Below are 22,184 nucleotides of genomic sequence, written 5' to 3'. Positions count from 1 at the left end.
CACACGTATGGACCTGTGAAACATACCTACACATACTGTCACTTGATTTATGGCAAAGATGACAGTGCAGTGGAGAAAGGATTTAAAAAAAAAAAGTCATAGCAGGTCAAATAAATATCCATGTGTGAAGAATATTTGTTAACTCCACCTAAGTAACACACAAAAATAAATTCCCAGAGGATTGCAGATCTAACTGGGAAAGGTAAAAATGTCATTCTAATGCAAAATGCACAGGAAAACATCTTCATGACTTTGGAGTAGGCAGTGTTCTTAAAGAGGGCACAAAAAGGACTAATTACAAAGGATAAAAAAGATTATAAATTGTACTTTATTAATATCAGAAACTTCCATTCATCAAAAGACATATCAAAAGAATAAGGAAGCAAGCCACAAACTAGGAGAAGATTTTTGGAACACATATATCTGAGAAATGATTTGTATCTATAATGTATAAAGAACTCTCAAAAATGAATAAGAAATAGACAATCCAATAGAAAAATGGGCAAACACTTTAAAACAGCAACTCAAAAAACAGAATATCCAAATGTCTAGTAAATTTGTGAAAATATGCTCAACTTCATTAGTGTGCAGAGAAATGCAAATTGAAACCAAAATGTGATACCACTAAACACCACCCAGAATGTCTAAAATAATAAAGACAGAAAATATCAAGTGTTTTTTTTTAAATTAATTAATTAATTTATTTATTTTTATTTTTGGCTGTGTTGGGTCTTCGTTTCTGTGCAAGGGCTTTCTCTAGTTGCGGCAAGCAGGGGCCACTCTTCATCACGGCGCGCGGGCCTCTTACTATCACGGCCTCTCTTGTTGCGGAGCACAGGCTCCAGACGCGCAGGCTCAGCAATTGTGGCTCAGGGGCCCAGTTGCTCCGCGGCATGTGGGATCCTCCCAGACCAGGGCTCGAACCCGTGTCCCCTGCATTGGCAGGCAGATTCTCAACCACTGCGCCACCAGGGAAGCCCCAAGTGTTTTACAAGTACAATTAGAACTGGTACTATCACTTTGGAAAACTATTTGGCAGAATATATAAAGGTAAACATATGTATACTCTATGACCCAGCACTCTCACTCTAGATTCGCCCGTAATAAAAATGTGTGCATTGGTTTACCAAACAACATTTACACCTATGTTCATAATAGCACTTTTTAAACTGCCCAATATTACCAAGTACTCAAATGTTCTTCATCAGGAAAATGTACAGGTTAATTGTGTATTAACACAGTGTATTATTCAGCAATAAAAATGTACAAATTAGAGGACCTTCAAGATGGCAGAGGAGTAAGACGTGGAGATCACCTTCCTCCCCACAAATATATCAAAAATACATCTACATGTGTAACAACACCTACAGAACACCTACTGAAGGCTGGCAGAAGACCTCAGACTTCCCAAAAGTCAAGAAACTCTCCACATACCTGGCTGTGTGTCTGACAGGGATTTGGTGCTCTGGCCAGGTGTCAGGCCTGAGCATCAGAGGTGGGAGAGCCAAGTTCAGGACATTGCTCCACCAGAGACCTCCTGGCCCCATGTAATATCAATCGGCGAGAGCTCTCCCAGAGATCTCCATCTCAACACTAAGACCCAGCTCCACTCAACAACCAGCAAGCTCCAGTACTAACACCCCATGCCAAACAACTAGCAAGACAGGAACACAACCCCACCGATTAGCATAGAGGCTGGCTGAAATCATACTGAGTTCACAGACACCCCAAAACACACCACTGGACTCGGTCCTGCCCAGCAGAAAGACAAGGCAGGACTCGGTCCTGCCCAGCAGAAAGACAAGATCCAGCCTCATCCACCAGAACACATCCACCAGAACACAGGCACCAGGAGCAAAGTAAAAACCCACCAGACCAAACAAATGCAGAGGAAATAGGCAGTCTACCTGAAAAAGAATTCAGAGTAATGATAGTAAAGATGATCCAAAATCTTGGAAATAGAATGGAGAAAATACAAGAAAGGTTTAACAAGGGCCTAGAAGAACTAAAGAGCAAATAAAAATGATGAACAACACAATAAATGAAATTAAAAATTCTCTAGAAGGAATCAATAGCAGAATTACTGAGGCATAAGAATGGTTAAGTGACCTGGAAGATAAAATAGTGGAAATAACTACCACAGAGCAGAATAAAGAAAAAAGAACGAAAAGAATTGAGGACAGTCTCAGAGACCTCTGGGACAACATTAAATGCACCAACATTCAAATTATAGGGGTCCCAGAAGAAGAGAAAAAGAAAGGGTCTGAGAAAATATTTGAAGAGATTATAGTTGAAAATTTCCCTAATATGGGAAGGGAAATAATCAATCAATTCCAGGAATTGCAAAGAGTCCCATACAGGATAAATCCAAGGAGAAACACGCCAAGACACATATTAATCTATCAATATTAAGCTTTCAAAAATTATATATAAAGAAAAAATATTAAAAGCAGCAAGGGAAAAACAACAAATAACATACAAGGGAACACCCGTAAGGTTAACAGCTGATCTTTCAGCAGAAGCTCTACAAGCCAGAAGGGAGTGGCAGGACATATTTAAAGTGATGAAAGGGAAAAACCTACAACCAAGATTACTCTACTCAGCAAGGATCTCATTCAGATTTGACAGAGAAATTAAAACCTTTAAAGACAAGCAAAAGCTAAGAGAATTCAGCACCACCAAACCAGCTTTACAACAAATGCTAAAGGAACTTCTCTAGGCAGGAAACACAAGAGAAGGAAAAGACCTACAATAACAAACCCAGAACAATTAAGAAAATGATAATTGGAACATACATATTGATAATTACCTTAAATGTAAATGGATTAAATGCTCCAAACGAAAGACAAAGACTGGCTGAATGGTTGCAAAAACAAGACCCATATATATGCTGTCAACAAGAGACCCACTACAGACTTAGGGACACATACAGACTGAAAGTGAGGGGATGGAAAAATATTCCATGCAAATGGAAATCAAAAGAAAGCTGGAGTAGCGATTCTCATATCAGACAAAATCGACTTTAAAATAAAGACTATTACAAGAGATAAAGAAGTACACTACATAATGATCAAGGGACCAATCCAAGAAGAAGATATAACAATTGTAAATACTTATGCACCCAACATAGGAGCACCTCAAAACATAAGGAAAATGCTAACAGCCATAAAAGGGGAAATCGACAGTAACACAGTAATAGTAGGGGACTTTAACACCCCACTTTCACCAATGGATAAATCAACCAAAATGAAAATAAATAAGGAAACACAAGCTTTAAATGATACATTAAACAAGATGGACTTAATTGATATTTATAGGACATTCCATCCAAAACAACAGAATACACTTTCTTCTAAAGTGCTCATGGAACATTCTCCAGGATAGATCATATCTTGGGTCACAAATCAAGCTTTGGAAATTTAAGAAGATTGAAATCGTATCAAGTATCTTTTCCGTTGACAACACTATGAGACTAGATATCAATTACAGGAAAAAAACTGTAAAAAGTACAAACACATGGAGGGTAAACAATACACTACTAAATAACCAAAGCATCACTGAAGAAATCAAAGAGGAAATCAGAAAATACCTAGAGACAAATGGCAATGAAATCACGATGACCCACAACCTATGGGATGCAGCAAAAGCAGTTCTAAGAGGTAAGTTTATAGCAATACAATTCTACCTCAAGAAACAAGAAAAATCTCAAATAAACAGCCTAACCTTACACCTAAAGCAATTAGAGAAAGAAGAACAAAAAAACCCCAAAGTTAGCAGAAGGAAAGAAATCATAACGATCAGATCAGAAATAAATGAAAAAGAAATGAAGGAAACAATAGCAAAGATCAATAAAACTAAAAGCTGGTTCTTTGAGAAGATAAAGAAAATTGATAAACCATTAGCCAGACTCATCGAGAAAAAAAGGGAGAAGACTCAAATCAACAGAATTAGAAATGAAAAAGGAGAAGTAACAACTGACACTGCAGAAATACAAAGGATCATGAGAGATTACTACAAGCAATTATGTGCCAAGAAAATGGACAACCTGGAAGAAATGGACAAATTCTTAGAAAAGCACAACCTTTTGAGACTGAACCAGGAAGAAATAGAAAATATAAACAGACCAATCACAAGCACTGAAATTGGAACTGTGAGTAAAAATCTTCCAACAAACAACAGCCCAGGACCAGATGGATTCATAGGCAAATTCTATCAAACATTTAGAGAAGAGCTAACACCTATCCTTCTCAAACCCTTCCAAAATATAGCAGAGGGAGGAACACTCCCAAACACATTCTACAAGGCCACCATCACCCTGATACCACAACCAGACAAAGATGTCACAAAAAAAAAGAAAACTACAGGCCAATATTACTGATGAACATAGATGCAAAAATCCTCAACAAAATGCTAGCAAACAGAATCCAGCAGCACATTAAAAAGATCATACACCATGGTCAAGTGGGGTTTATCCCAGGAATGCAAAGATTCTTCAATATACACAAATCAATCAATGTGATACACCATATTAACAAATTGAAGCAGAAAAACCATAAGATAATCTCAATAGTTGCAGAAAAAGCTTTCAACAAAATTCAACACCCATTTATGATAAAAACTCTCCAGAAAGTGGGCATAGAGGGAACCTACCTCAACACAATAAAAGCCATATATGATAAACCCACAGCCAACATCATTCTCAATGGTGAAAAACTGAAACCATTTCCACTAAGATCAGGAAGAAGGCAAGGGTGCCCACTCTCACCACTATTATTCAACATAGTTTTGGAAGTTTTAGCCACAGCGATCAGAGAAGAAAACGAAATAAAAGGAATACAAATTGGAAAAGAAGAAGTAAAACTGTCACTGTTTGCAGATGACATGCTACTATACATAGAAAATCCTAAAGATGCCACCAGAAAACTACTAGAGCTAATCAATGAATTTGGTAAAGTAGCATGATACAAAATTAATGCACAGAAATCTCTTGCATTCCTATACACTAACAACGAAATATCTGAAAGAGAAATTAAGGAAACACTCCCATTTACCATTGCAACAAAAATAACAAAACACCTAGGAATAAACCTACCTAAGGAGACAAAAGACCTGTATGCAGAAAAATATGACACTGATGAAAGAAATTAAAGATGATACAAGCAGATGGAGAGGTATACCATGTTCTTGGATTGGAAGAATCAACATTGTGAAAATGACTATACTACCCAAAGCAATCTACAGATTCAGTACAATCCCTATCAAACTACCACTGGCATTTTTCACAGAACTAGAACAAAACATTTCACAATTTGTATGGAAACACAAAAGACCCCGAATAGCCAAAACAATCTTGAGAAAGAAAAATGGAGCTGGAGGAATCAGGCTCCTGGACTTCAGACTATACTACAAAGCTATAGTAATCAAGACACTATGGTAGTGGCATGGAAATAGAAATATAGATCAATGGAACAGGAGAGAAAGCCCAGAGATAAGCCCACACACATATAGTCACCTTATTTTTGATAAAGGAGGCAAGAATATACAGTGGAGAAAAGACAGCCTCTTCAATAAGTTGTGCTGGGAAATCTGGACAGCTACGTGTAAAAGAATGAAATTAGAACACTCCCTAACACCATACACAAAAATAAACTCAAAATGGAGTAAAGACCTAAATGTAAGGCCAGACACTATAAAACTCTTAGAGGAAAACATAGGCAGGATACTCTATGACATAAATCACAGCAAGATCTTTTTTGACCCACCTCCTAGAGAAATGGAAAAAAAACAAAAATAAACAAATGGGACCTAATGAAACTTAAAAGCTTTTGCACAACAAAGAAAACCATAAACAACACAAAAAGACAACACTAAGAATGGGAGAAAATGTTTGCAAACGAAGCAACTGACAAAGGATTAATCTCCAAAATTAGCAAGCAGCTCATGCAGCTCAATATCAAAGAAAGAAACAACCCAATCCAAAAATGGGCAGAAGACCTAAATCAACATTTCTCCAAAGAAGATATACAGATTGCCAACAAACACATGAAAGGATGCTCAACATCACTAATCATTAGAGAAATGCAAATCAAAACTACAATGAGGTATCACCTCACACCGGTCAGAATGGCCATCATCAAAAAATCTACAAACAATAAATGCTGGAAAGGCTGTGGAGAAAAGGGAACCCTCTTGCACTGTTGGTGGGAATGTAAATTGATAGAGCCACTATGGAGGTTCCTTAAAAAACTAAAAATAGAACTACCATATGACCCAGTAATCCCATTACTGGGCATATACCCTGAGAAAACCATAATTCAAAACAGTCATGTACCACAATGTTCATTGCAGCTCTATTTACAATAGCCAGGACATGGAAGCAACCTAAGTGTCCATCAACAGATGAATGGATATAGAAGATGTGGCACATATATACAATGGAATATTACTCAGCCATAAAAGGAAACAAAATTGAGTTATTTGTAGTGAGGTGGATGGAACTAGAGTCTCTCATACAGAGTGAAGTAAGTCAGAAAGAGAAAAACAAATACCATATGCTAACACATATATATGGAATCTAAAAAAACGAAATGGTTCTGAAGAACCTAGGGGCAGGACAGGAATAAAGACTCAGACATAGAGAATGGACTTGAGGACATGGGGAGGGGGAAGTGTAAGCTGGGATGAAGTGAGAGAGTGGCACTGACATATATACACTACCAAATTTAAAATAGGTAGCTAAAGGGAAGCAGCCGCATAACACAGGGAGATCAGCTCGGTGCTTTGTGACCACCTAGAGGGGTGGGATAGGGAGGGTGGGAGGGAGACACAAGCACGTGGGGCTATGAGGATATATGTATACATATATCTGATTCACTTTGTAATACAGCAGCAACTAACACAACAATGTAAAGCAATTATACTCCAATAAAGATGTTAAAACATGTACAAATTACAACTACACATAATATAAATGGATCTCACAAACATAATATTGAGATAAAGAAGCCAGAGTGAAAAAGAATAATGTATATCAGTTTGTATGTATTTCAACATAGGCATAACCATCATAACTATCTATGATGCTAGAATTCAGGGTAGTGGCAGTCTTGGGTAAATGACTGGAATGGAATTTCTACAGTGTTTTTAATGTTCTGGGTTTTTTGTTTTGAGTGTTTGTTAAATGGTTTTAGTTTGTAAAAGTTTATTGAGCTACATATTTATGATTTGGGCACTTTTACATATGTATTTTATTTCTATTAAAATGTTCCCTAAATGCCGAACAAACTTACATCATTCCTCTCATAGTAAACTGTTAAACTCAAAAAAAATTCTCACATTATTGGTGGGTATATAGTTTGGTACATTCTTTTTTAAATTTTTATTTTATTGAAGTACAGTTGATTTACAATGTTGTGTTAATTTCTACTGTACAGTAAAGTGATTCTGTTATACATATATCATTTTTTTCATATTCTTTTCTATTGTTGTTTATCACAGGATATTGAGTTTAGCTCCCTGTGCTTTACAGTAGGACCTTGTTGTTTATCTGTAATTTGGTTCATTCTTTCTGGAGAGCTATTTGACAGGAATTATTAAAAGAAATGTTCATATTGTTTCATATAGTCATTTAATTTTTTGCATTCTGTTCTACAGAAAAAAATCATACATGTGTGGAAAGATTTGCACATAAAGATGTTCTTTGTAGTAAAACAAATAAAGCAAAACAATAGAAGAAACAAAGTATACAAATATAGGTTATTGGGCTTAAACAAGTTATTGCCTATCCAAATAATTGAGTTCTGTTAAGTAGTAAAAGTACACTGTAAAAGTGTATTTAATGATAAAGAATACCTTTCATGATTTACACTTTAAATAATAGAAAAGTAGATTAGAAACAATATGCTCAATGGGATTGTATTATATATCTATATGCATATGTATACATATAAACATAGAATGTAGTTGATAAAATATAATCAATCCTTATTTCTGAATATTCTTATACAATCAATATTAAAACAAGCAATTTCTGTACATAAAACCACCAGAAACAAGCATAGCAAATAACAAACTAGGAAACATGCACAATTTTAACCTCATTTTTCCATGCTTCAGAAAAAAGTGATATGGAGAAATCCTTTCTTTTCACATGGAAAATCTATCACTCCCTTCACAGTTTATTTAGGATACAGGATAAGCCACTGTAATAGAGACCCCAAGAATACAATGGTTCAGACAAGAGGGAAGTGTATTTCTCTCATACAAAATAGTCCAGAGATAGGAAGGGACTTTTGGGCAGGTGAATTTGTCTGCTGTATGAGGTCAGGTGCCTTCTATTCTGTTGCTCTGCTATCTCCTAGAGTGTTGTCCTTATACTTCGTCTGAGTTCTAGGACACAGGAAGGAGGAAAGAGAAAGTAGTAGGCAAAAAATTCCCTTTTAAAAATTGATACAGAAGTTGCACATTCCACATCTGCTCATATTCTATTGCAAAGAACTTGAACAAAAGACATACTGTACTTGGCTACAAAGGAGGCTAGGGAATGTTAATTTCTTGTTGGGTGATCAAGAGTTCTTCTAAAACATTGGGAAAGGAAATCCTGTTACTTAGAGGGAGATAGGGAAAATTGTCACTGGGGGCAACTAGCAGTCTTGGGTAAAAGAAGTGATGGCAATAAAGTTAACAATCATCAGCCAAACTGGTAAAGTTGATCATCTGAGATACTACATCCACACACAATTCCATTTAGTGCAAAACAAAGTTTTCTCTATGTCTAAGAAAAATCAACTGGGTGAATAGCCGTGTGGTGTACAGAGACCCTGATCATCCATATTTACTATAACTTTGTCATAGTTAAATTTTTGTGAACACCACTGATTATTTCCTTAGGATGGATACCTAGGAATGAATTTGTGGGCTCAAGGGGCACCCATATTTTAAATGTAAATGCCTGAGTTCTATACAGAAAGGTGGAGAAATTCATATTCCATTACCTGGAAATAAGTGAGAAAGCCCTTGGGGGAGTGTAGAGTACAGACTTCCTGATTTTGTGTCATAAAGAGCTTGCACTGAACCCACTTTGAGACCATAGACACCATCAATAGACTTAAGTACCTCTAAAGGAGGACTAAGTAGACTTGTACTCACAAGGCAGCATGAGACAGGCCAGAGTAATTAGTGATAAGCATAGTGGGCCTGGCTTCAGTCAGACAGGTCTCCTCTTTCCCACCCTACTTCTAGGTAGTGCCCATGTTCTGAGGCCCAGGTCAAGGTCCTTTTCCTCCTCAAGGCTTTCTCTATTTTGAGCCAACCTGGCCATTGCTATCTCCAAGCTCCTATTGCCTTGACAGTTCACCCTTTCCTTTAGCTTTCTCCAAATGGCCTCATATGTAGGGTTATTTGGCCTACCTAGAGAGAGTATATCTTTCACCAGCGTAGTACCCTCCTCTGAGACCTAGCCCTTATCATTCAGAGCACACAGGGCAGGGCTTGGGCATCTGAGGAGGTCCCCAAAATACCTATTGACTCAACCGTGAACAAAGGGAAGAAATTGAATGGAGAATATGGGAGAGGACATAGGGTTATATTGAGACAGTCTTCATTCTAAAGCCTGGATTGGTTCCCAGACTCAACACTAACCAGCTGTGTAACCTTGGACACCTTACTTAAACCTCTCAAAAGGAGAGAGAGAGAGAATGGAGGGAAGAACACCAGAGGAGAGTGTGCCATAACAGTTCAGATGCAAGCTCAGAAGGGCCTAAACCAGCATAATAAGTTCAGCTGTCACAATAAAGAAAGATGGAGGCTTACTGGCTATCAAAGTGGGTGAGAGTCAGACAAGGCTCTGAAATTTCAAGACAGAGTGACTAGACAAGTTAATATGGTAGGTTGGGTTAATTAATGTTAAAGGCACACGATCTCACTCAAAGATGACTATAAAATATCAACGGAAGACCTAAAAGTCAAGTTGGCCCCCATAGACCTGTAGTCACCAAATTATATCAACTGCGTAAGGGCAAACTGTTGGAGTCAATATTTTAATCTCCTAGATATAGCTGCAAATTTGCAGGATTAGAGGAAAGAGGATCAGGTTGAACCAGAAGTAGGTAGTTAGCAAATTCCAGACTGTGAGAAACCCTACAAGTGAAACAGCCCAAGTTCTTCCATAGATAATTTGTAAGGAAAATAAAGAGATGGAGGAAAAAGCCATACATTAATGGAGACTTTAAATAAACAAATTATTTTAAAGAGCAAGAATAAACTATAGTATATAGCTATGTACATTTGGAAGATAAAACCATAAAGAAACCAAAGACAGTGATTACTATAAAAGCCAGGATAGCAGTTACTTTCAGGGGGGAAATGGGAAGTTTCATTTAGGGTGGGGATCTAATGGGGCTTCTGGGGTAGCTGAAAAAGTTCTATTTATTGATCTGAATTATGGTTACAGGAGTGTTCACCTCACAATATTTCACTACCCTGTACATTTTAAATGTTTCTAGGTTATATTTTATAATAAAAATGCTTTAAAATTTACAAGCTTTCTTATTTTACATGAGTTTCAAGAATCATAACATGATAACAAGGGTAGTGATAGTGAGGTTTCAGGGTCTCCTAATGACCTCATAATAAACAAGATCAGGGTTGTTAAGAATTCTACCACATGAATTGACTCAGTGATTTCCCAGTTTATATAACTAGTCCTGCATTTCTTTGTTCTACAGTTGCATGCAATTATTCAAAATATCACTGTGGTTTTCACTCAATCTGCAGGCAGTGTCCATCTAGGATAAAACTGCTACAAAATTATGACAATTGAGGGGCTCCTGTATAGCCTTTCACAGTCCAAATTCATTTCCTTTTTTGCAGAAGCGTTAGGTTCACCTTGTGTTGATTTTGTTTTGATCACTTTTTAACAACTGTTAGAGATATAATTTACAGACATTAAATTGTACACATATGAAGAATACATTTCTAATGAGTGGTGAGTACTGAAAAGTGTATATTCCCACATAATCACTGCCGCATTTAAGATATAGAACATTTCCATTACCTCAGAAAGTCATGCCCCTTTGCAGTTAGTACCCCAATAAACTTTATTCCAGGAAACAAATAAACTGATTTCTATTACTATAGACAGGTTTTACCTTCTCAGGAATGTTGTATAAATGGAATCATATTGTACATATTCTTTTGTGCCTGGCTTCATCCATATTATTGCCTGCATCAGTTTGTTCCTCCCATTCAGTAGGCTGCCTTTGGTATTGTTGATAGATTCCTTCACTGTGTATAAGCTTGTTAGTTTGAGGTATTCCCATTTGTTTATTTTTGCTTTTGTTTCCCTTGTCTGAGGAGACTATATCCAAAAAAAATATTGCTGAGACCAATATCAAATTGCTCAATGTCTATGTTTTCTTACAGGAGTTTTATGGCTTCAGTTCTTACATTTAAATTCTTAATACACTTTGGTTGATTTTTGTATATGGTGTGAGAAAGTAATCCAGCTGATTCTTTTGCATATAGCTGTCCAGTTTTCTAACACCATATATTGAAGAGGCTGTCTTTTCCCCATTGTATATTCTTGCCTCCTTTGTTGTAGATTAATTGACCATATATAAGATTGAGTTTATCTTTGAGCTTTCTATTCCCTTCCATAATATATGTGTCTGTTTTTTGTACCAGTACCATACTGTTTTTGATGACTGTAGCTTTGTAGTATAGTTTGAAAGGGGGAGGATGATACCTCCAGCTTTGTTCTTTTTTCTCAAAATTGTTTTGGCTATTTGGGGTCTTTTATGTTTCCATACAAATTTTAGAATTATTTGTTCTAATTCTGTGAAAATTGCCATTGGAATTTTGATAGGGCTTGCATCAAATCTGTAGATTGCCTTGGGGAGTATGGTCATTTCAACAATATTAATTCTTCCAATACATTAACATGGAATATCTTTCCATTGATGTCATCTTAAATTTCTTTCATCAACATCTAATAGTTTTCTGAGTACGTGTCTTTTACCTCGTTGGTTAGATATAGTCCTAGGTATCAATATTTTATTCTTTTTGATACAGTTGTAAATAGGATTGTTTTTCTTAATTTCTTTCTGATAGTTAATTGTTAGTGTATAGAAATGCAACAGATTTCTGTATATTGATTTTGTACCCTGCAAGTTTACTGATTTCATTTATTAGTTCTAATAGTTTTATCATGGCATGTTTAGGATTTTCTATATATAGTATCACGTCACCTGCAAAGAGTAACAATTTTATTTCTTCCTTTACAATGTTGATTACTTTTCTTTTGCTTTCTTGTCTAATAGCTGTAGCTAGGACTTCCAACAAAATATATATTTTATTGTAATATATCAAATACATATCAAATAAAAGTGGTGAGAGTGGGCATCCTTGTCTTGTTCCTGGTCTTAGAGGAAATACTTTAAGTTTTTCACAATTGAAAATGATGTTGGCTGTAGGTTTGTCATATGTGGTCCTTATTATGTTGAAGTATGTTCCCTCTATGCCCACTTTGTTGTGATTTTTTTATCATAAATGGATGTTGAATTTTGTCAAAAGCTTTTTCTGCATCTATTGATATGATCATATGTTTTTATTCTTCAATTTTTAATGTAGTGTATCACATTGATTTATTTACAGATAGTGAACCATCCTTGTATCCCTGGGATAAATCTCACTTGATCATGGCGTATGATCCTTTTAACTATTATTGAATTCAGTTTGCTAATATTTTGTTGAGGATTTTTCCATCTATGTTTGTCAGTGATATTGGCCTATAATTTTCTTTTTTTATGGTCTCTTTGTCTGATTTTGGTATCAGACAAAGGATGATGCTGGACTCATAGACTGAGTTCAGAAGTACTCTTTCCTCTTTAATTTTTTGGAATAGTTTGAGAAGGATAGGTTTTAACTCTTCTTTAAATATTTGTTAGACTTGACCCATTAAGCCGTCTGGTCCCAGACTTTAGTTTGTTGGGAGTTTTCTGTTTTTTGTTTTTTACTGATTCAGTTTCATTACTGGTAATTGGTCTCTTCATATTTTCTATTTCTTCCTGATTCAGTCTTGGGAGATTGCACAGTTATAGGAATTTATCCATTTCTTCTAGGCTGTCCATTTTACTGGCATGTAATTGTTCATAGTGTTCTCTTATGATCCTTTGTATTTCTACAGTGTTGGTTGTAACTTCTCTTTCATTTTTTTATTTTATTTGGGCCCTTTTTCTTTTTTCTTGATGAATCTGGCTATAGGTTTATCAATTTTGTTTGTCTTTTCAAAGAACCAGCTCTTAGTTTCATTGATCTTTTCTTGGGTTTTTTAGTCTCTATTTCATTTATTTCTGCTCTGATCTGTATTATTTCTTTCTTTCTAGTAACTTTGGGTTTTATTTGTTTTTCTTTCTCTAGCTGCTTTACATGTAAGGTTAGGTTGTTCCTTTGAGATTTTTCTTGTTTCCTGAGGTAAGCTTGTATCACTATAAACTTCCCTCTTAGAACTGCTTTTGCAATGTCCCATTAGGTTTGGATCATTGTGTTTCCATTTTCATTTGTCCCAGGTATTTTTTTATTTCCTTTCTGATTATTCAGTGACCCATTGATTGTTTAGTAGCATATTGTTTAGCTTCCACATGTTTCTGGTTTTTGCAGGTTTTTTTTCTTGTACTGGATTTCGACTTTCATGCTGTTGTGGTCAGAAAAGATGTTGGATATGGATATCATTTGAATCTTTTTAGATTTATTGACTTGTTTTTTGGTGTAGCTTGTGATCTGTCTTGGAGAATGTTCCATGTGCATTTGAAAAGAATGCATATTTTGTTGCTTTTGGATGGAATGTTCTACATATATCCATCAAGTCTATATGGTCTAATGTGTCACTTAAGGCCAGTGTTTCCTTATTGATTTTCTGTCTGAATGATCTGTCCTTTGATATAATTGGGGTGTTAAAGTCCCCTAATATTATTGTGTTACTGTCAATTTCTCCCTTTGTGTTTGTTCATATTTGCTTTATGTATTTAGATGTGAATGCTAGGACACTTGATTTTGTCCCAGAGGCCTCTTAAACTCTCCTCATTTTTTTTTAAAGTTATACAATTTTTATTTATTTATTTATTTATGGCTGTGCTTGGTCTTCATTTCTGTGCGAGGGCTTTCTCTAGTAGCGGCAAGTGGGGGCCACTCTTCATCGCGGTGCGCGGGCCTTTCATTATTGCGGCCTCTCTTGTTGCAGAGCACAGGCTCCAGACGCGCAGGCTCAGCAATTGTGGCTCACGGGCCCAGCCGCTCCGCGGCACGTGGGATCCTCCCAGACCAGGGCTCGAACCCATGTCCCCCGCATTGGCAGGCAGATTCTCAACCACTGCGCCACCAGGGAAGCCCCCTCTCCTCATTTTTAAAAAATTATTTTTTCCCTTCAGCTTGGGTCATTCCACTACTTTGTCTTCCAGTTCTCTGATTCATTCCTCTGTATCATCTAATCTTCTGTTGATTCCTTCTACTGTATTTTTTATTTCAGTTATTGTAGTCTTCAGCTCTGTTTGATTCTTTATATTTTTCAACTCTTTTTTGAAATTCTCACTGTGCTCATCCATTCTCCTGAATTCAGTGAGCATCTATATGATCATTACCTTGAACTCTTTATTGGGTAGATAGCTTATCTCCACTTTGCTTAGTTCTTCTCCTGGGGTTTTGTCTTGTTCCTTCGTTTGAAACATATTCCTCTATCTCCTCATTTTGCCTGATTCTCTGTGCTCATTTCTATGTATTAGGCAGGTTGGTTATATTTCCTCATCTTGGAGAAGTGACCTTATGTAGGAGATGTCCTGTTGGGCCCAGTACCACACTCCCTTTTCATCACCAGAGCTCTATGCTCCAAGGATGCCCCCTATGTGGGCTACATGGGCTCTTCTATTGTGGTGGAGCAGACTACTGTGGGCACAGTGGTAAATTGGGTTGGCCCCCAGCCCAGTTGGTTGCCAGGCTCTGCCTCTTGTCATGGTTGCCAATCTGCTCATGGGTGGGCCTGGGTCTTGGGGCAGCTGGCTGTGCAGCTGGAGGGCCCGAGACTGGTGCCAGCCTGCTGGTGGGTAGGTAAGCTCCTGTTGCTATAGGCTAGAGGGAGGACTCCAAAATAATGCTTTCCAGTACCAGTGTCCTTGTGGTAGAAGGAGCTCCCCAAAATGGCTACTGCCAGCATCTATGGCCCAGAGGGAGTCCCAGTTGTCTCCTGACTCTCTGGGAGGCTCTCCAAGATCAGCAAGTGGGTCCAAATCAGGCACTATGACTTAGAGCTTGTTAGATTTTGTGTGCACCCTTTAAGAACAGAGTTTCTGTTTCCCACAGCCCTCTACCTCTCCCATGCACAAGCTCCACTGGCTTTCAAAGAAGATTTTCTGGGAACTTGCTTTCCTAGTGCAGGAACACTGGACTGGGGAGTCTGATGTGGAGCTTGGACACTTCACTCTCTGGGGAGACCCTCTGCGATTGTGATTATCCTCTCATTTGTGAGTTGCCTACCCAGGGGTGTGGGTCTTTACTATACCATGACTCCACCCCTCCTACCTGTCTCATTGTAGTTCCTTCTTTATATTTTAAGTTGTGGAAATCTTTCCTGTTAGTCTTCAGGTTATTCTCATAGACAGTTGCTCTGTAAATAGTTGTAATTTTGGTGTGCCTGTGGGAGGAGGTGAGTTCAGGGTCTTCCTACTCCACCATGTTGGTCACACCTCAACCATTTTTAATTGTAGAATTCAGTGTCTTTTATTATACTCACAAATGTACAGTTATCAACACTATCTAGCTCCAGAATATTTTCTTCATTCCAAAAGGAAACCGCAGACCTCTTAAGCATTCACTCCCCAGTCTCTCCTCTCTTAGTCCCTGGAAACCATTCATTTGCTTTATGTCTTTATGGACTTGCCTATTATGGATATTTAATATAAATACAATCGTACAATATGTGGCCTTTTGTGTCTGGCTTGTAACTCACTTGTCATTCTTTGCCCAGCCTCATGAAGTTTCACTTTATGTATGTGCAGCTTAATATATAGCAACAGACTCAAGGGAAACTTTTAAAAGACTTTTGGAGAATGTTTTTCTGCACTAATCCATCATCTCTGGTATTCTTCCTCACAAACTTCAGCCACCTCTACTTCCAATCTCTTTCTTGTCAACTCAGGAAGGCAAATGCTCCTCCTCTCTATGCCACAATCCACAGGATGCCTTTAGTCAAAATCCAAAGCAATCATAGGGCTCATCTTGATTGCTTCTCTTCTCTCAGTGACCACACCCTTGTGCTGCCAATTGTCTAGAGTCTAAAAACATTTGTAGTTGTTTGATATATTTGCCCAGTTATCTAGTTCTTCAAGGCAGGAGGATATGCCTAATCCAAGTTTTTCCATCATTTGTCATTTGGTTTATTTGAGCATATTTTGCACAATTCTAGGACTATTTGCTTATAGAGTCCCCTCACCCTGTGTGAAGCCATATTGGAAAAGGAACCAGCAAGTCAGCCTGGTGTCCACCTAACACACAGGAAAGCTCACCCCTCCTTGCCATAGCAAAGGGGAGAGTACACTATGTGTCTATCTTCACCCTGCTATCTCTTTTGGATCAACAGAATAAGCAGTGATCTAACTAAGAACCATACACCAGTACCTTGTTCTTGCAGACCTCTCTCTGTATGTAATCCTCTTAGAGCTTCCACCTCCACTTGGTTTAAAAGAGGAAAGAACTATGCTCTTCCTTTCATCCACGAGAAAGGGATAGAATTGACTTTCACCATGTGCCAACCTTGGAGTCAGAATACCTTGGTTAAAATTCTATCTCCACTATTTACTGTGTGACTTTGGGCAAGCTACTTAACCTCTGTACTCCTTAGTTTGCTAATAATAGCATTGTGAGTAGTAATGAATAGTAATTCCGTTAGTATATGTAAAGTGCTTAGAAGAGTGCCTGGTATATGACAAGTATTATATAAGTATGAAGTATCATTGTTGTTGTTGTTGTTATTGTTGTTATAATGAATGACACTGAACTCCCCACAAAGTCTATGGCTCCCACAATTCTTTACCTGTCACCCTTACCTGTCTCCTTACACTGATTTGGGAGAAGGAGGACTGGGACATTGTTGTAGATACACGGGTTAGGCGGGTTTTGGTAAGGTCTTATGAAGGTATCAGGTCCCAATTATTGGACTTTTTTTTCATGGTACATAATGCCTCTTTGTCCTCACCTATGAGTCCCATCAACCAATAGTAGGGAAACAAATTAAATCTAACTCAATATCTTACTTTGCTTGCATTTGCATGTATTTTTATAACGGCTTTTACTTATAAATGGAGCTGTATTCTGTGAAATGTTTAGATAAACCAAAGCTGTCCAGATCTAATAGAATTTTTGGAGAATGAAGTAAAATAAGGCAGGGCAGTGACATGTCATATCTGTTGTTTAGAATCTTCATTTTATTGGAAGGTAGCAAGATGTAAGGTAAAGAGGCCAGTAAATGTTGTTGTAGTGGTCAGAGTTTATGGCTGCCTGCCTTTGGGAAGTGGCAGTGAAGCCAGAGTGGGAATTGGAAGGATTCCTGAGATACTCTGGAGGTAATCATTGAGACCTGCCACTTATTGGAGTACTTGGTATTTGTCAGTCATGAAGACAATGAAGAAAAAGACCACGCATTTTACAGAAGGTGGAGATGCTGGCAACAGGGAAGACCAGAAAAGCAGGCTCATTAGAAGGATGAACTATGGTATTTGCCATCATTTTTTTTTTTTTTAAATTAATTAATTAATTTATTTTTGGCTGTGTTGGGTCTTCGTTTCTGTGCGAGGGCTTTCTCTAGTTGTGGCAAGCGGGGGCCACTCTTCATTGCGGTGCGCGGGCCTCTCACTATCGCGGCCTCTCTTGTTGCGGAGCACGGGCTCCAGACGCGCAGGCTCAGTAGTTGTGGCTCACGGGCCCAGTTGCTCTGCGGCATGTGGGATCTTCCCAGACCAGGGCTCGAACCCGTGTCCCCTGCATTGGCAGGCAGATTCTCAACCACTGCGCCACCAGGGAAGCCCTGCCATCATTTTTGTAATCTGGTCAGTTAATAAAGAACGACTGCTTTCAAATTGGAAAAAAAAAAAACACATAAATCTAACGATCTGCATGAGAAGCCATTTACAGAGGATTCAGGATTTCTCCACCCCAACAACAAATCTTTTGCTTCTATCACAACTAACCATTCCTTAATAACTGTGATAACAATGCTCTACTCTTTTTAAGATCTCTTCTCTTTCTCTTCTTAAATATTTTCTGGAACCATTTACTTCAAAGTGGTTAGTGGCAACTTTGCATTTATAATGAGCCACTGTTTTCCTAAAAACAAATACTAAGAACACATCCCTGGGAATTCCCTGGTGGTCCAGTGGTTAGGACTCCCGTGCTCTCACTGCCTGAGAGGGCCCGGTTCAATCCCTGGTCAGGGAACTAAAATTCTACAAGCCACGCGGTGCAGCCAAAAAAAAAAATTAAAAAAAAAAAAAACGTTAAAAAAAAGAACACCCTGAATACATGTCTGCATTTTAAAAAATCTTTTGGAAAAAAAAAAAAAAAAAGAACATATCCTTCTTTCTGTTGCATATATTTCAAGCTAACCAATCAACAACAGATTCACTTAGATTAGTACCAAAAGCCTTAGCAACAAAAAGTTTTGTGTGATAAGTGACTAAATGGGGCCAGTTTCTGTTAGTGCTTCTAATTCCCCAGTGTGGCTGAGTAAGGTCTAAGGAAACATAAATAGGATAGAGATGTGTGGGAGAAATGAAAAACTCCTGGATTCTAAATAAGAGTGTTGAGGAAAGGTGGGATCTTTTAAACACAGTACTGAGGGAAATACAAGGGCATGGTACAAACTGGGAGACAGAGGGCATGATACTGAGATCAAAGTAGTAAAATTTTATGACTGACTTTTGAGATCTGAAAATCTAGGTATGTAGGATTATGGACTCAGGAGCTCACCTAATGAAAAGGCCTCACATGCTCAGGAGTGCCTCAGAAAGGTAGCCTCCAGTTGCCCTGTACATTTTAAACTTCCAAAAATGTGTCTGCTTGGAGGGTCTATATTTATCTTATGACTCAGCAACAGAAACAGGTGGCTGGGTCTTTTTATCCTCCTATCTTGAATCTTTTTTCCAAATGTACATACTGTTACCGTATTTCTGATTATTAAAAGAATATCAGAATATGTTTATGGGGGAAAAGGGGAAAAGAATAGGAAATTTTCAGAATGAAAGTAAAAACCACAATCCCAGTCATTACTTCCTTTCTTAATTTACCCCACCCCCTCCAATTTGGTTGCAAGAACTGAAGTGCAAGGAAAATGGTGGCTATTAGTGACTGGGGAGAGGGTGGGTGGAGGGAAGACTGCTACCTTTCTGTTCTTGTATTTTAGAAGAGGATGAATAATCCTCTCTCTCTCCACACAACCATTAAAAAAGTAGCAATTGTTAATATGACTATGGGAAAATGCAGCCCTTCTCTGGTGATCAGAGAAAGGCAAATTCCAACTACAGGGAGAAGGGGCCACTTTTGACCTCTGGAACTAGCAATGACAAAAATGAGTGACAGGGCCTGGTGGGGGGTGGTGGGAGGTTGGTAAGCCGTTCCATTTCTGCAGCACAGCTGGTGGGAGGGGAAAGTGGGGACCAGAGTTGGAGGATGACATAATTCTCACGTGATCAGGAGCTGACGTGAAGTCCTCATATTCCCGGGCTTCTTTCTCCTCTGGGTACCAGCTCCTTACTGCCCTGCAGGCGTTCGTGCTTGTGGCCAAGAGAAAGAGGACGTAAATTCTTTAAATCCCAGAAGGTTGGTGTGAGGGAACCACTGGGACTCTTGGGGTGGTAGTGGCTGAATCTAGTGCCTAGAATATGTCTAGGATTGCTTTCTCCAAACCCGTGCAAACTCGTCGGAGATAATTATATTTTTGAAGGGGGGTGGGGCTGGAGTAGGTGGAAGTCTCCTGAGAGACACCCAGAGGTTTAGTGTAGTTTAGAAATAATCAGCTTCTCTCAGACTAGCAAGATTTCCCTTTATCCTTCTTCTCTTTTCCCAACTCCGCTGGAGGAAATGAGGTGTGGGCTGGCGCGTGGAGAAAGGCTGGAATCCTGAGGTGGAGACAGAGAGATTTAGAGATAATTTGAAATTAGTTCGCCTCATTCAGTGCTAGCCTGCGAGAGGGATGCGGGGGAGTGGGGAGGGAGGGGACAGGGCCCTTGCAGGACTAGGCCTGAGGGTGAGGGGTGGGGGTTGGGGGCAGAGATTCAGTAGGAAGGGATAAGAACAGGAGGGGAAACAGGAGGTAGGAAATTTGGGGCGACAACGGTGATGAGGATCCTAGATTCAAGATAATAACGTGTGTCTTGTCTCTGGCGCTGGTCGATCCACAGAGAACTCCCTCCTTCCCGCCCCTTCCTTTCTGTCTGCAGGTCTGAGGGTCTGTGTTCACAGACATCTGCAGGCAAGTAAAAGAGGAGGAGACTATCCCGAATCGTCTCAGGGAGGGAAGCACTCAGACGGGGGTCTCTGAGGGTGGGAGTTGGGAAGGGCGAGAGCTGGGTAAACTTTGCGGCCCCACAGCTCAACTCCCTGTCTGCTCCCCTCCTGCCGCCCATCAGAGAGGCCATTAGCCTCGTCTGCTGGAGAAATGGTGGGCTGCTGAGGGAGGGGAAAGGAGGCGGAGAAGGGGTAAGGGAGGGGGGGGGCATCTCGAACTTCGGAGGGCTGGACCAGTGAAGCAGGGGTGGGAGATTAGGCGAGTATCTAGCTTCAGAGAGAAACTGACAATCTTGAATGAAAAGAAATGAAGCAATCTTACTCTACATTTTCTCCCTGGACTTAAGCAGGAAACCACGACATCATGCAAAAATCCTGCAAAGAAAATGAAGGAAAGCCCAAGTGCAGCGTGCCAAAGAGGGAGGAAGAACGCCCCTATGGAGAATTCGAACGCCAACAAACAGAAGGGAATTTTAGGCAAAGGTTGCTTCAGTCTCTCGAGGAATTTAAAGAGGACATAGACTATAGGCATTTTAAGGATGAAGAAATGACAAGAGAGGGAGACGAGATGGAAAGGTGTTTGGAAGAGATAAGGGGTCTGAGAAAGAAATTTAGGGCTCTGCATTCTAACCATAGGCATTCTCGGGACCGTCCTTATCCCATTTAATGCATTTCTCCCCTGAATTCAACTATTTTCTGTTATTAATATTGCAACATTGGCTCCTTTTGTCTGCGTTTTCTTGCTAAATATTTGCTACTATTTTATTCCAATCCTTCAGTGTTCCTTTGATTTACATATGACTCGTTACCATTTCATCTTTTAACCCAATCTCACTCATTTAATAGGGTTGTTTCATTCGTTTGCATGGGAAGATGCTCATTGTATATTGTAAAGTGAAAATAATATGTTGCAAAATGATATATATAGATCTATCTATATATATCTTATATGTACATTTATACATGTCATAATGCAAAAAATGTCTGAATTATTATACACCAAAAGGTTAAGTGAATCTCTGTGATCTGTATTTTATTTTATTTTTTGCCTATTTGCATCTTCCCATTTTCCAAAAAAATGAATAATATAAATGTGTGTATATGTGTGTATTACTTGTGTCACAAAAAACTAAAATAAACAGACACAGTAAAAGAACTTGTCAATCACCTTTGAAGGGCAATGAAACACTTAATAAACTCTTAATAACAGAACTATAAGAAAGAAATGTAAACTTCAAATTATCTCTGGATCTCTTAGCCAGAGAAATAAAACTGGCAATTAGTGTAGATACACTTGCTTAAGACCCAGTCTTTTCATGGGAAAACATTTGCCTCACAGGGCTGCTGTGGGGAAGAAATGAGGTGACTCTGAGCTGTGCTTGGTGGGCTCTTGTTCCCACCTATGCATACAGAACCCCAACCCACTACAGAACATCAGTTTTGAGGGAGGGAGGGTCCTGGCATGACTCAACCTGCGCTCAGGAGCAAGTCCAACAGGCAGGGAGGTGGGGACTTCCATGCCAGGCCTCTGCTGTTGAGCCCCACCCCTGGCTCCCCTGGGTCCTGCCAGGCCTGCTGGGCACTGCTGCCTTTTCTCCTGGGCCCTTTGCTCTCTGCTGGCCCTGCTGCTGGTGGTACAC

General features: G+C 38.8%; 2 protein-coding genes across 3 annotated transcripts in view; one reads left to right on the top strand and one right to left on the bottom strand.

Annotated features, from left to right (window-relative positions):
• The window catches only part of LOC118888426 (nuclear RNA export factor 2-like), a 295,223-nt gene that overhangs the window by 117,624 nt on the left and 155,415 nt on the right, over positions 1 to 22,184 (bottom strand). The window lies entirely within an intron of this gene.
• On the top strand, positions 19,782 to 21,594 carry TCEAL7 (transcription elongation factor A like 7). 2 transcript variants are annotated; one of them, XM_036839420.1, is made up of 3 exons: positions 19,788 to 19,857; positions 20,478 to 20,509; positions 20,895 to 21,594. In XM_036839420.1, exon 3 carries the CDS (start codon positions 20,909 to 20,911, stop codon positions 21,209 to 21,211), a length of 303 nt encoding a protein of 100 aa, XP_036695315.1. In that variant the 5' UTR covers positions 19,788 to 19,857; positions 20,478 to 20,509; positions 20,895 to 20,908; the 3' UTR covers positions 21,212 to 21,594. The 2 variants fall into 2 exon arrangements, with proteins under 2 accessions (XP_036695316.1, XP_036695315.1); XM_036839421.1 differs by lacking the exon at positions 20,478 to 20,509 and having other exon boundaries at positions 19,782 to 19,857.

The sequence above is a fragment of the Balaenoptera musculus genome, chromosome X (assembly GCF_009873245.2).
Source record: "Balaenoptera musculus isolate JJ_BM4_2016_0621 chromosome X, mBalMus1.pri.v3, whole genome shotgun sequence".
NCBI lineage: Eukaryota > Metazoa > Chordata > Mammalia > Artiodactyla > Balaenopteridae > Balaenoptera > Balaenoptera musculus.
Note: the sequence above shows the minus strand (reverse complement) of the source record. Positions and strands in the feature narration are given on the sequence as shown.

What these genes read in the sequence shown, in the direction of transcription:
- TCEAL7 (XM_036839421.1), top strand. Translation starts at nt 20,909, where the DNA reads ATGCAAAAATCCTGCAAAGAAAATGAAGGAAAGCCCAAGTGCAGCGTG.